Raw genomic sequence first — 14101 nt, 5'->3', positions numbered from 1 at the left:
ATTACACAGAGCGTTTATGTCCCCTCACCCGATTAATAAGCTGCAACCCGCCGCTGCGGCCAGTTGCCCCTGTTGTCACACGGATCCAGCACGCATTTACCATATGATGTGGGATTGACAAGTTATCACCTTTGGGAGGGATTCTTACACCACGCCACAAACATGCTTGATTGGCCTCACATCTCGTCCACAGACAGGCAAGATGGGAACTATTTTTGCCGACCATGCTAAAAACAAAATACTTTTAATTGAAGTAAGTGTTATCATGCATCACATTTACCATACTACATTTAAGCAAACTGGGTGCTGGGATTTCAGGCAGAACTAGGTGCTTGGATGTCAGGCAGTGTACTCTCTATCCACTTTGTTTGATTAGGCTCCTTTGTGCGGGTGAGCTGACTAGCTCTGGTGGATGCACTTGCACTCAGGGAGTGATAAAGAGACTCGAGAAAACTATGAGAAGCATGGTCAGCACCCTTAAAATTAAGTGTTACTCTCTACTGAAGGACCATAACCCTGAAACACGTGCCTAGTGATACACAGCACTGGCTGCACCGATCATAGTGAAAACAAGAGACTTTTAACTGAAGTGTTGTCATGCACTGCATGCACTATAATGCATCTGAGCGAGCTGGGTGTTAGATTGCCAGGATCCCTACCCACTTTGTTATATTTGCCGATTTGTTGTCAATACTAGCTAAACAGGCCATCAAAACGACATTGAAATCACAAACTGGTCCACACATAAAATAATGGAAGGTGGCAGCCAAGGGCTTTGTGAAGAGCTAAAGTACAGCATAACACTGGGAGGAAGCCTGAGGCCTACTCAAATTCCCTGCTGCCAGAGAACGGGATGAACTGTGTGTTGCACTGGAAGACTAAAAAAGAGGACACCCAGTCCCCTGAACAAGTGGGGTCTAGGTCATCGCTGAGCTAAAATCACTTGATTGTCAATTGGGTAAGAGAGCAGAAAAGTGGTGAGTGAGCTGGACGTACATTAAAACAACCCACACACGCATTAATTGAAATCCTTGCTATACATATTTCATAACAAGTATACTTCACTTCAAAGATGAAATCCCTACATATTGCAGTTAAGAAAAAGGCAACACTTGAAGCACCTGAAAACAGCGTGAACCACACCCTTTCTTAGCCGTCAGGGAAAAGTTTGTTACTTGGTTATTCGTTATGTTGCTATAAATGAATTACAAAGAGTCAATAAACACACTTGGAGAACCACACCGACACAGTTCCCCTGCCACCATGACTATCCACGAGAGCAAACAATAGGCTACGTCTCCTAGGGTGTACACAAACCTGTAAAGAGGACTTGAAGACTGCAAACTGTATTAATTAACAAAAATGTACTGAAAATGAGTGAATTAACTTATATGTAACCGATTGAATAAAAATAGATAAAAAAAGAAAATCTAGAGCACTAAGTAGGGGGCATTAAAGTTCTCAAAAGAGATATGCTGTAAGGTGAGGTCACTGTGAAATTAGACTTGTGGGATGCTGATGGTGGTGGGGGTAAGGCACATAGACAGTAAGAGGGATAAAGGCACAGTCCAAGGGCAAAGGGCAACACAAAGATTGGGAGTAGTTAAATGTCTTTATGAGTTATTAGGCAGGAGAAGTGTGGTCAGAAAAGAATTGCAAGAAAATAGTGTGAGTTTAGGCTGAGGTTCAAGTTACACAATTTCCTATAATGGAGATGATGGTACATATGGTCGATATAGAGATTTAATGGTGCCAGTAGGTTCCAAACTGAGCAATTCAGAAGTTTCTGAGACATTCTAAAATGAAATGCGAGAATTCCTAAGACAGGTATGCCTCACTGTTTGTAAACAGGGCATAAGCCATGTACAACGAGGCCTACTTGATGCATCATTCCAAGTGCAGTGTAAAATGGTACTGGGTCCGGTTCTCGTGTCTAATAGGAGTTTTTAATTAAGCACTGGGATACAACATGTTGAAATATTCTTGGCATTGGGATTTAATGTATGGTATCCTCCTTAATGCACAATTTTCTCCCACTATTACATGCCGAAAACCGTGCATACAAAAAAAACTGGAAACAAGCACAATTTGTGTGAACTCCATGAATTAAACATTGCACTCTAACTTCATGTGTGCTACTCATGAAGAGACTGCGTCTCCGGCTCAAGCTTGTTTGTACGCAAATAACTCTTACTGCCATTTGATAGTTGAATGCTTTTGTAAAGAAGCATTGTCTATTTAGTGCATGTTGTGTCTCCGGCTTAAGCTTGTTTGTCTGCTAATAACTCTTACTGCCATTTGATAGTTGAATGCTTTTGCAAGGATTGCATTGTCTATTCGGTGCATATTCACCTACTCAGATGTAATTCACCTACACAACAGACAGATTCGGAACGCAGCCAAGAGGCATTGTGAGCACCTGTAGATGCCTCTTGGCCTGTAGACCGGCCCTTCTCAGTGAAGCCCTTACTGGTTTTCTCCACCGGATTGGAACAGAGATATGCACATAGGAAGCAGACCTGAGAGGGCCCAGTCCCTGGAAATGAACCAGGTTGAAAAATCATTACACAAGACACTACTGAGCTGTTTACCAAGTAGTGTCTTGATCCTTTTCTGCAATAAAAGTTCACAAGATGGCCCAACTGAACACACTCTGGGGAGTAATGAGGATTCTAGTTTTCCAATACCAGGGTAGGCCCACTGCATACCATTGGTTGCCTTTCTTGTCAGTTTCATTTGGTTCTTTTTGTTTCAATGACTGCCAGGGAAAATTAGGGCGCACTGGTGCACTTTTAAATATTTGGTAAATTTACAACTCCAACACAGGTGCCTGCCACCTAAGACTTGGACATTAGAGATAAAAACAAAAAGTAAGAGCTGCCACGTTCTGACTCCTGTGCATGTGTATGTTTAAGTGATCGTGCTAGAGCCATTTTAGCGTTATAACAGATGTTCAGGTACACATCACAATTTTTTTTATTATTGCTAGTCCTGTTCAGCATTGGCAATAACCATTTTTTCAATTTCCCAATGTTTAACAGCAATAGCAAAAAGTCCTCTCAAAGCCAATAGGTATACGATGGCAACACCTAGAGGCAAAACCTACTGGCTTGGTCAGAGCTTGTTGAACATCAAGCAATCTACTTTAGTGACTGTTGTACATTACGCAGTCTACTTTATTAAGTTGCAGAACGTGGGCTACTGTACATTTCAAATACAGTAGACAGTTGCATTATGGGGTCGACATAAAAGGCTGAAGAACGTCAGATTGCAAAAAAATTGTTGAAAAATAGCCTTACTCCTGAGGAAGGGTGAGTGGCAATTGGGAAGCTGTCACTTTTACCTAGAGCACCAAAATGTCATGTATGCATCAATATTTATATAGCACAACCCCAGCTAGGTGGAAAACAGACAACTGTACATTATTAGTTCTTAAAATGACAATTACATTTCACACATTTACATTTGCATTTCACAGTTACATTTTAGGCATAGGAAGGTTAAATGATTTGTCCACAATCACACAAATTTAGATCAAGTGCCAAGGCCGAACTCATACTCAGGTGCCCAGGTTTAAAGTTTGCAACTTAGCTACTGGACCACGGCTCCTCCGGAGCACCACAATGCATGGGAGAACGTTCCATGCACTGTGGCAGTCAGTCCCCCTCACCTCAATATATTATTAAAGAGGACATACCTTCAACCTCCTCCTCCTCATCACCTTCTTCTTCATCATCCTCCTCCTCTGGAATACTTTCTACAGTATTTCCATCATCATCTTCCTCTTCCTCGTCATCTTCCTCATCCTCTTCCTCCTCTTCAACATCAATGTCCCCATCCTCTTCTTCATCACCTTCTTCTGCAGGCTCCTCTGCAGGCTCCCCTTCATCAGAGAATGTCTCTTCTTGATGAACAGAAGTTCGGTCTGGGGAAATGGGTTCAAAGAAATCTTCTCTGGGATCAGCATCTTCTTGCTTTTCACCAGCAACTGAAGGAAGTGCTGGAACTAAAGGAATAATGTAGATCTTCAGAAAAAAAAGCATTCGACTGCCGGCAAATTCAGAAAATACAAGTTTATTTTTATGAAAAAAATGAATAACTATAACAATAATATTCTTTACTGGTGCAAGAAAGCATCACAATATGTCATACTCACACCTACCACTCCTGAAAATGCAAAATAACCCAGTGTTCTGAGCTTCTGAATAATGTCTTTGAAACAAACCAAGATTAAAGTGAAAACTCAGAATGTGCTGTGAATATGGAGGAAGACATGAATTTGGATGGAAGGAAAGATGTACAATACTGTACGTGCTCAACGTTGTCTGTCAATAGTTGTGATTTTTCCCCAAGTGATCCCGAGGCTCTCCATATTTTCTTGATGTTCTCCAACACTGGAAATGGCTCAGTTGGGCAATAGGTGAACTCAGAGTAACTCTACTTTACTGCACCCTCATATCAGGCTCTGAAACACTGACAGTAGCAGCTGTTTACAAGTGCAGGGGAACAAGCCTGGTTAAATTCTCCATAGCATGGGTTCTTGCTTTCCTCCATACCACGAGTACTGTGCTGGCAATTTGTACCTACACAGGAGAATGGAGTTAGCCGGCAGAGTTGTCTAGCTTTCCATCCAGGGCCAATAACAAACCATGGCATAGTGGCAGACATCTCAGCCAACTAGATATTCTGCACCCTTCTTTCTGCTACATTTGCCACTGACTAGACCTAAACATAGACAGTACCAAAAGACTGGATATTCAAACATTACTGAAGCAAAGCAAACTAGCCCCAACCTTGGCAGAGGGAAAACATGGCGGCAGTGTGCTGAGCTGCCGCGGTGCTCCGCTCGTGAGCTCCCGTCCAGAGGTTGTTTTTTTTTGGTTGGAAATCTGAGTCGACTACTTGCTTTGACTCGCTCCTGATGTTAGGGCTCCTTCTCCGGTCCTGAGCGATTTTTTGTATTCGGGGGCTGGTTATTTTTAATTTTGCTTCCTTGCTTCCCCCACGCTTTGCATCTCCGCCTCCTGTGCGCGCCGTGCCTGGATCCATGTGTGTTGACGGGGCGGGACGTGGCTTCCCAGATTCAACGGTCCGAGCCTCCTCGCAGCGTTCCTCACAGCCTCGTGTCATTTCTTTCGAGTTGCAGCGGGCTGCCGCAGGCTTGTGGCATTGGAATCTGGATGCCCTGGAGCTGCGGCGAGGGAGAAAAATCCGCAGCCTCATTCGAGACTTGCGTGGTGTCTCTTCTGGTGTCTTGGCTGGTGCTCGTCCCAGTATTCTGAGTGGAGAGAAGCAAGACAGCTACAAGGCGACAACGCTGGTAGGAGGTTCCAGGGGGAGGGGGGGGGACCGACGTCTCTTTGAATTGTTCTGAACCTGTGGGACTTGTCGAGGGCTCTGTGGAAGTAAAGGGGAAGGTTAGTTTAACCAATAAAAGGGTTAAGGGGAGTAAGGGGGCTAAGAAGAAGAGCAATAATATAGAAACAGCGATAAGTAAGACTGCTCCTGATTCAGCTCTAAATACAGAGCCCGAGCAACCTAATCCAAAGTTAAACTTCGCGAGTAAAAAGAAAGTTTCGTCTTTCTTAACGGGTCAGGTTAAAGCTAAAAGAGCGTATACTAACAAATCTGCTAGGGCTGTTAACCCCAAACTAACCAACCACACAGGTCCTAAAATAACCCCGTCTCTTCGATCTTACTTTAAAGTTGTTCCGCAGGTCTTACATCTCACAGACCAAAACCTTGGGAAAGAACACTCAGGAAACGCGCTGACTCCTATGGCCTCACTAGACTCATGCGGGGCGACTCTTGTGGATTCTGCGAATATACCTGGTGGCATAGTTGCGGTCCTGGAAAATAACAAAGTTCTTACAGAAGAGGCTGTTTTAGACGTTGAGGGTCGGATGATGGAGGGGGACGTTGAAGCAAATGGATCTCTAAATATAAGTGAGTCTTCTAATGGGCTTCCGTATCCTCTTCTATCTCCTGCCCTGGGTCTTGTTTCTACATCTTCAGCAGTTCTTTCTAACTCTGTACAGGGAGCATCCAGCAAGAGTAGTGAAGTTCCACAATATGGGGCTCCTCAAATCTGTATATCTGCTCTCTCAGACCTCCGATCTGAGGTTCAGGACAGTGCATTACTATCATCAATTAACTCTCTTCAGGAAATGTTTGCATCTCTATCCGCGGACATCAAAAAAGGATTCGAAACATCAGCAGCTAACCAGATGGAAATAAGAAGTTTCTGTGAATCCCTAGATAATAAGATCAGTGGTCTGACTACAAAAACAGACACGCTGGAAAACACTGTAACAGAGCTGTCCTTGTAACTAGATGATGCTAAGGCAGACATAGTAAAGCTTAAAAATGAGGACTTGATGTTGGCCGGTAGGATGGAAATGCTGGAGAATCATGCGCGACGTAACAACCTCCGTATTTTGAATGTCCCAGAAGATAGTGAAGGCTCAGACAAAGAAATACATCATCCTATTATTGAAAGAGTCTTTAAGATTAGATCAATCAGTGGAAGAACTTACTTTGGACATTCAACGTAGTCACAGAGAGCCTTTTAAGAAAAATCCACAAAGAACTAAGCCAAGAAAGATCTTGGTGAACTTTCACACATATTCTCTTAAGGAGACAATTCTCAATCTGGCCCTTAAGCAGAAATCTGTGAATGGGAAGGGATACAACTTTCAGATTCGGTCTGACCTTTCTAGGTCCACCTTGGATAAACAATGGGAATTTGGTAGAAGATTAGAAGCTTTTAGAGGCTTTGGAGCAGTAGCCCAGTTAATTTTTCCCGCTGCATTAAAAATTATGTACAAAAATAAAATGCACAATATAACATCAGTTCCGGCTGCAGATGAGCTCCTAATGATTATGGGGAAAGACAAGGGGGCATCAGGACAGAGTTGAGTGTTAACATAGGAAGGAAAAAAAAAATATATATTTTCGCCTTTTGTTTTCGAAATGTGAGAAAAAGTCTAATTTGAGAAAAGATATGTAGTAGTATATACATGTATTGGTACATATTTTTCTGGTATGAAATCAGATTTATTTGATTAAGGATGGGAGCAAGCAAGGGGGTGCACTGCCTTCTGGATTTTTCCAGATAGGTAGGGTAAGGGTACGGGTTTTCCATGGGAGGGGTTATGTAGGGCACAGGGGGGGTTGCAGTGGGTAAAAACAAAAAAATTACTCATTTTCGTTCTTACTTTAGTTTATTTTTCGGAGGGTAGTTATTTTTATAGTCACAGCAGTAGTTACAGTAGTAGAAGTGTAGTTATGAAGAGTAGGAGTAGCTATCGGGTTCTGTTTAGTATGAGGATGGCAATATTGATGGGGGGAGGATTTCTTTATTATGAGTAATTTGAAGTTTATCTCTTGGAATATTAACAGCCTGCGAACTAGTTCAAGGAAGGATAAGATAATGCAATATTTACGTGATTCTGATGCGCAGGTAATTATACTCCAGGAGACACATTTGATGGAAAGCGAGCTGCGCTTAGTAGTTAAAAAGAACAGATGGATTGACCTTTGGTTATCGACCTCGCAAACATCACGTATCAGGGGTGTAGCAATCTTTTTTAAGAAATCCGTTAAAGCTAGATTAGTCTCCAAGATGGTGGACTCAGGTGGTAGATGGGTCATCGTATCAGTAATTGTAGCTGGATCTCCTATTACTATAGTAGGATATTACGGCCCTAATTGTGATGACCCTTCAGTCTTAAAAACTATCTTTTCCCACCTGCTTCTGTTTCCAGAGCCAACTATCATAGCAGGAGACTTCAAAATAGTTTTAGATCCCTTATTGGATAAATCCCCGTCTAGTAGAGCTGTAGCTTTATCTAGAACCAGGTCTTTTCTGCTCGATAATATGAAATAGTTAGGATACATAGATATCTGGAGAGTAAAGTTTGGGCAACAAAGAGCAATTTCATTCCGCAACTATAAGTATCATCATCAGTCGAGAATTGATTATATCCTGATCAGTCAAAAACTGGTTAGCTCGACACAATGCATTTTGTATCTCCCATTTCACCTTTCGGATCATGTGGCAGTCTATTTAGAATTAGGGGGCTTTTTTAAAAGCCCTATGAGAAGTTGGTCTTTTGATCGTTCTCTGCTCTTATCGTCAGAGGTTATTGACTCTCTTCAATTTGAAGTCCAGAATTTTATGGACAATAATATTGGCTCAGCCTCCCCTGAGTGGGTTTGGGATGCTCTTAAAGCATTTTTAAGGGGCATGATAACTAACAAGGCCACATATAAGAAAAGGAGTTATAGAGAGTTAGTAACTTCTTTGGAAACTGAGATGGCTAAAATACAGGCAGAAATAGGGCTATTTCCAGACGTCCCTGCTGACATTTTACAGGAACGGCAGAATAAGTTAGTTGTTTTGAGAGGGGAATTGGATTCTGTTTTGAATTCACGGATGCTTGAGAGGTGGGAAGCAAGTAAATTAGCTCACTTCCAATATGGAGAGGGAGCAGGGAAGCTAAAACCGACCAGGTTAGAAACAACATAGATGCAGTTAGTTCGGGGGGGGTAGTATATTCTTCGGATGATGATATTAGACGAGTATTTCGGGACTTCTTTTGTAATATATATCACGAAGATAAGAATATTGAGGAAGCGCAAGTGGAGGATTGGTTGAAGGATGTATCTCTTCCAGAATTGACCCCTGAACAGAGTACCTCCCTCGACTGTGAGATCACACAGGAAGAGGTTAGGAGGGCTATCTTAAAATGCAAAAAGGGTAAGGCATCGGGTCCGGATGGCTTGCCATCTGAAATCTAAATGACCTTGGAGTCAAAAATCCTCCCATATCTTACAGTTCTGTTTAATCAGATTTTCCGGGAAGGTTTGCCTCCTCTATCTTCTTGGAATAGAGCCTCCATAACCCTTATATTGAAACCAGGAAAGCCAGCTTCCAACTGCGGTTCATATAGACCGATTTCCATCTTAAATTCTGACTATAAAATATTTATGTCAGTCCTGGCAGATAGGTTGGGAGCAGTAATAACTGGGGTCTTGCATCCAGACCAGAAGGGTTTTGTGAGAGGCCGACAACTACATGAGTTGACATACGATCTCATAGCAGCCATTGATATGGCTACGACAGAGTCTCTCCCATTAGCTATTCTTACATTAGATGCAACTAAGGCCTTCGACAGGGTGAACTGGGCATACCTGTCGAGGGTCTTGAGTAGGTTTAACATCGGGGAGAGATTCCGGAGAACTGTGAAACTCCTATACCAGAACCCTTCCGCTTCCTTGTTGATAAACGGAGAGCTGTCTAATCCGTTTAACATATCGCGTGGAAGGCGTCAAGGCTGCCCTCTGTCCCCCCTCTTATTTGACCTATATATTGAACCTTTCGCTCAACGGCTGAGGGATGAGAGTAATATCAAATCCTTCACTTATGAGGGGTGGGAGAAGAGGGTAGCCTTGTACGCGGATGATATCCTTGTCTTCTCCTCGGAGTCAAGTACGGCATTCCCCAATGTGATCGCTCTGGCACTTGATTTTGGGAAAATATCGGGATACGAGATTAATGCTTCCAAAACTGATTTTATGGTTTGGAACGATCCTGTACCCGTGGCCGGGGTACAATTGAGCTCTAGTCTAAGGTATTTAGGGATTAATATCGTCAGAGATATAAATGATATTGTAACTTTAAACTTCACTATTGTTGCTAAAGAATGTAGAAGACTTATGAGATCCTGGTCTTCTCTCCCTTTGTCAATTTTGGGCAGAGTAAACTTAATAAAAATGTCCATCTTGCCAAAATTATCCTTTTTGTTTAATACCATTCCTCTTTTTTTTTTTTACCTTCTCTGATTACTAAACTTCAGAGTCATATTAGCTCCTTTATTTGGAATGACCATACACCCAGGATTGCCTGGAAAAAACTTAGGTGGCGTAGAGAGAAGGGGGGTTCAGCGGCACCTGATTTTCAACTATATGCATGGGCATTTCAGCTCTCCCATGCTAGGATGCTGCTAAAAATGCCCTCAAACTCAGCTATTGGATGTATGTTTGCAGCATTACTTAGTGGAGAGGGGGTGACCCAGCAGGGCTTTTTTTTTTTTTTTTTTTTTTTTTTTTAAAACCTTTATTCGTGCATATTAAAAGAACAAATACGGGCCTACAACCTTCAGGCCGGCCACGATACGGTTAAGCACTGATATAAACATTACGGCCCCTGTGCTTCAACGGTCAAGGTTAGCAACGATTTATGAAACATACACTGGAGAGATCCTTGACCCCAGGGAAAGGAGAAGTGAAGGTTAATTTTAAAGTTTTCAAAATAAGTTTATCAGGGAAATAGTCAGCGAAGAATAAGAACCAAGGAGATTCGAGTCCGCACGATATCTTCACCACACGGGAGAGCAGCAGCATCATTAAAACAACAATGGAAGTAAAATCGCAGGCAGTGAGGCAATGCAGTTATATAACAGGATAGTCACATGAGCAATTACGCACCCCTCCAGTGCCGCCCCCACTCAGTCAACCCCCCACCCGGACCCAGAATCGAAACAAGTATAGCGCAGAAACATAAAGAGAAAAAAGGCCCATAGAACTAATTAGAAACAGTAAGTTACCCCCCCACCCTACACCAATGCGGAGGCTACGGCCTTCCCCCCCCCCAGCATAGTGCCTGTCGCCCAATAAACCCGAAATATAGACAAGAAAGAGAGTAAGAATAAAGTAAAGAAAGATAAGAAAACAATACACCTATGTTAAAGGGGGTGAGAAAAGAATAGGACTATTCTAATCTAAACTCCCAAAAAGAAGAAGGTGGGGAGGAGCCTACGTATCATCAGAGCGCCCTAAACCATCGGCCATCTTTGGCTTCCACACCCTGAGAACCCACTACCCCAAAAGCGGTCGTGTGAAAATGAATTGTCCCAACAATTTAAATGAGGGAAGACAAATCGCGACGAATGCGCACAAAGTACACATACAGTTCCAGTCCCAGTCCAGCCCCTCCGTGAAACCATGGCGATAGTAATCAGTCTAGCCCTGGGATTAAGCCAGCCCCTAACTGAAGGCCCCGCATCCCGTGCAGACAAAGACAATATGGCCGTTTGGGAGAAGATGGTGAAGTAGAATCCCAAAATGGCCGCCGACCATCTGTAGAGGTCCCTTTGTGCACCACATAAAGTCCAGACATGGCATGTAGAGTACAGGAGTTCCACAGAAAAGAAGCAGTAGGCCACCGTGAACGATTCCTCGAGGATGTTAGGTGTTGCTCAGCTGGATACTCTTGCAGACGCGGTGAGGCAGGCAACAATGAAGCAGGCAGCAATGAACGGGGAAACAAAGTATCCGCTGTTAAGCTGGAGAGCAATTGATCCTGGGTGCCGGGAAAGCCAGATGCAGGCACCAGTGTAGCACGATCACACACAGCCGTTGCGTCCCCGCAAGAGGACAAAAGCACTGGCAGACCCACGCCGTGTTGATGACAGACGGAGTGCTCACGGCCCGCAGCCGACAACAGGGAGTCAAACTGCTCACTTAGTGCCTGAAAGCGAACAAACATTTGCAAACGAAAGTCCCGCAGGACGGCCAGTACGGAGCCGCATGTCAGCGGAAGCTGCACCCCCACATCGGCAGCAATCCGGGACGGCACTGTGGAGCTGGTGTCTGGTGGAGGGAGGGCGAAGCGGGCAGCGGGCAAGACCGGAGTATCACCCCCCCAGCCGCGAGCAGGCAAACAACGCCATGTTTTACCGCCGGACGGTACAATGGCCAGGGGGGGGGGTCGTAGCAAGGAGTCAGTTCCCCTCAGGTCTGCGCCGCAACTGGGAAAGCCAACAGTCGCCTCCCTTCCCTCGGGTTCTCTTTGCAGCCGACTAGGCAATAGAAGAAGGGGGTCGGCAGCCTCCAACAGCGCGGTCCACAGATCGGGGCAGGAGACCCGCCTCACCGGGGCTTACCTTACAGCCCCAGCCCTTCAGGCGCAGGGTGCAGGAGGTGTCTGGCCGTCCCTCCCCAGGCTCATCTGGCGACAGTCCGTGGTGTTAGGTGAGGTCGGGACCGCGGGGCTCGGATTTGCGCTAGCGGGTCCGGGGACTGCGGAGCTTCCAGGGGGCCGGCAAAGGCCACAATGGAGCAGGGGTCCAGGGCGGAGAACAAAAGCACCAAAAACTCCGGCATCCGGGCGGGCTGAGACTTCGGGGAAGTGGCGGCGTGGACAGCGCGTCGTCGTACACGTTTCACCTCGAGAATCGGCAAGGATAGGAATCAGGATAATAGTCCGGGGCCAAGGGCCGACGGAGCCGGGCGCTCAAGCGTCTGCTCCGGTCGCCATCTTGGCTCCTCCCCAGCAGGGCTTCTTGTTTAAATTTGGAGACCCAAAAATGTTTAAAAAGTGAAATTGAAGGTACTGCGAGACATGGCAAAGACTTGGAGTAAACTCAGGTGTTTACTTAAGATTGGGTACTTTACAAGTAGGTCACCATTGTGGAATTCACCAGGCTGCCCTGATTGGTTGATGGACAGCCTTGCATTACCTCTGAGGGAAGCGGGTTTGGAGGTTTGGGGTGATCTATTCGTGGAAGGGGGCCTGCTTCCATGGGAGGCTCTATCATCCAAAATAGGACCAGGCCTCTCTAGGTTTAAGTTCCTTCAGATAGCAAGTTGGACACACTCACAGATCTCTGTTAGGAACAGCTGTTTGCTAGGAGGAGATAGTAACCTAGTGACGCAGTTACTGGACAAACCACCAGCCCGAAAGGAGGTTTCGATATGGTATGAGCTATTATTAGAAGAGCTGGATGGCGAATTTAAACTACCAAACTTGTTGTGGGCCTCTACCATTATCGATCAGAATATAGAGAATCTGTGGTTCTCATCTTTCAAGATCATGTGGGACATAGTGAAACCTGCTTGGCTCCCTAGGAACCATCTTTTTACCCTACACAGAGCCTACTACTCGCCACAGAGACTCTCCAAATTTTCTAATGCCGTCTTAGTGGCATGCCCTAAATGTGGGCTGATTGCTGCACCATACATTCATATGTTTTTTGAGTGCCCCCTTTTGTCTCCATATTGGAAGACGATTAGTACATCGCTCTCATCGGCTTTGGGTTTTGAAGTCCTGATAACTCCTTCTCTTGTCATTTTTGGAGTTTTAGCTGAAGCTCGGGGTCCGGCGAAGAACCTTCTTTTTTATTGTATACTATTTGCCCGAAGGGAAATTTGCTGGAAAAGGACCCGACCCCACCCACTGAGTTTGACTGGCGTACTTCAGTGCTACAAACATCTAAAGTTGATTTAACAAGAGCTGGCAACTCTGACAAAAGAAGTTTTTGGCTTCTGTTGAAATGGGTGTAATCGGTATACTGGGCGATGTTTTTTTTAAAATTTTTCTTTTTCCCCCATGGCCCAATGATTAAGCTGCTTGGGGAATTCTATGTGCTGCTTATCCATTAGGGCGCTCTCGAGACTTATTACAATGGGTACTTGATTGCAGCTATGTTTCTCCTTTTTCTTTTCTTAATGGTTGTCTTGGGGAGAAGCAACCGTTTTTTTGCGCTCCCAATTGGTAACCAAGGGCGGATGATGAGGACCAAAAAAAAAAAGAAATTCCTTGGCTTAAAAATGTATTATCTAATGATCTAATGGAATCCATGAAAATATCTGAGAAGAATTTTATCAGAGACAGCAACCCATATCTGGCACACACGAACGATTGTCTTTGTATGATCAATTTCACGAAAAGAACCAGAAACGAGCAGAAGAAAAATTAAGGAGCATTGCTTTAACTCCAGACTTGCTTGGATACATAAACACTGCTGAGGCTGAGCAAGTGAATCATGCTCTTGCTTCGGACCGTTACTTTGTCTGCCATATGAAAGAGTTTTCTTATTTTCAGTTCGTCTTCTATTTCATTTAAACAATGAAAAAATTTACAAAACATTTGAAAAGCAAATGAAGAAAATTACATCATCCAATTTCACTGATGGAAGGATTGCACTTGAAGGAGCACATGAAAAGGAGAACCACAGAAAGAAATCCATGAAGCTCATTAAAACTGAACTAAAGCAAGAGCTAACACACAAAGAAACATTGAAAGAGAATATGATTT

The 14101-nt window shown here is 44.1% G+C and overlaps 1 protein-coding gene across 2 annotated transcripts in view; it reads right to left on the bottom strand.

The window, feature by feature from the left end:
- VIRMA (vir like m6A methyltransferase associated) overlaps nt 1-14101 on the bottom strand; it is a 753509-nt gene that overhangs the window by 531675 nt on the left and 207733 nt on the right. For both annotated transcript variants that reach the window (XM_085605246.1, XM_085605248.1), the window contains exon 8: nt 3698-4006. In XM_085605246.1, the coding sequence (XP_085461372.1) occupies nt 3698-4006 (309 nt within the window). The remainder of the gene's footprint in view (nt 1-3697; nt 4007-14101) is intronic.

Source organism: Triturus cristatus, chromosome 5_1 (assembly GCF_964204655.1).
Source record: "Triturus cristatus chromosome 5_1, aTriCri1.1, whole genome shotgun sequence".
Lineage (NCBI taxonomy): Eukaryota > Metazoa > Chordata > Amphibia > Caudata > Salamandridae > Triturus > Triturus cristatus.
This window is presented reverse-complemented; position numbering and strand designations above follow the sequence as displayed.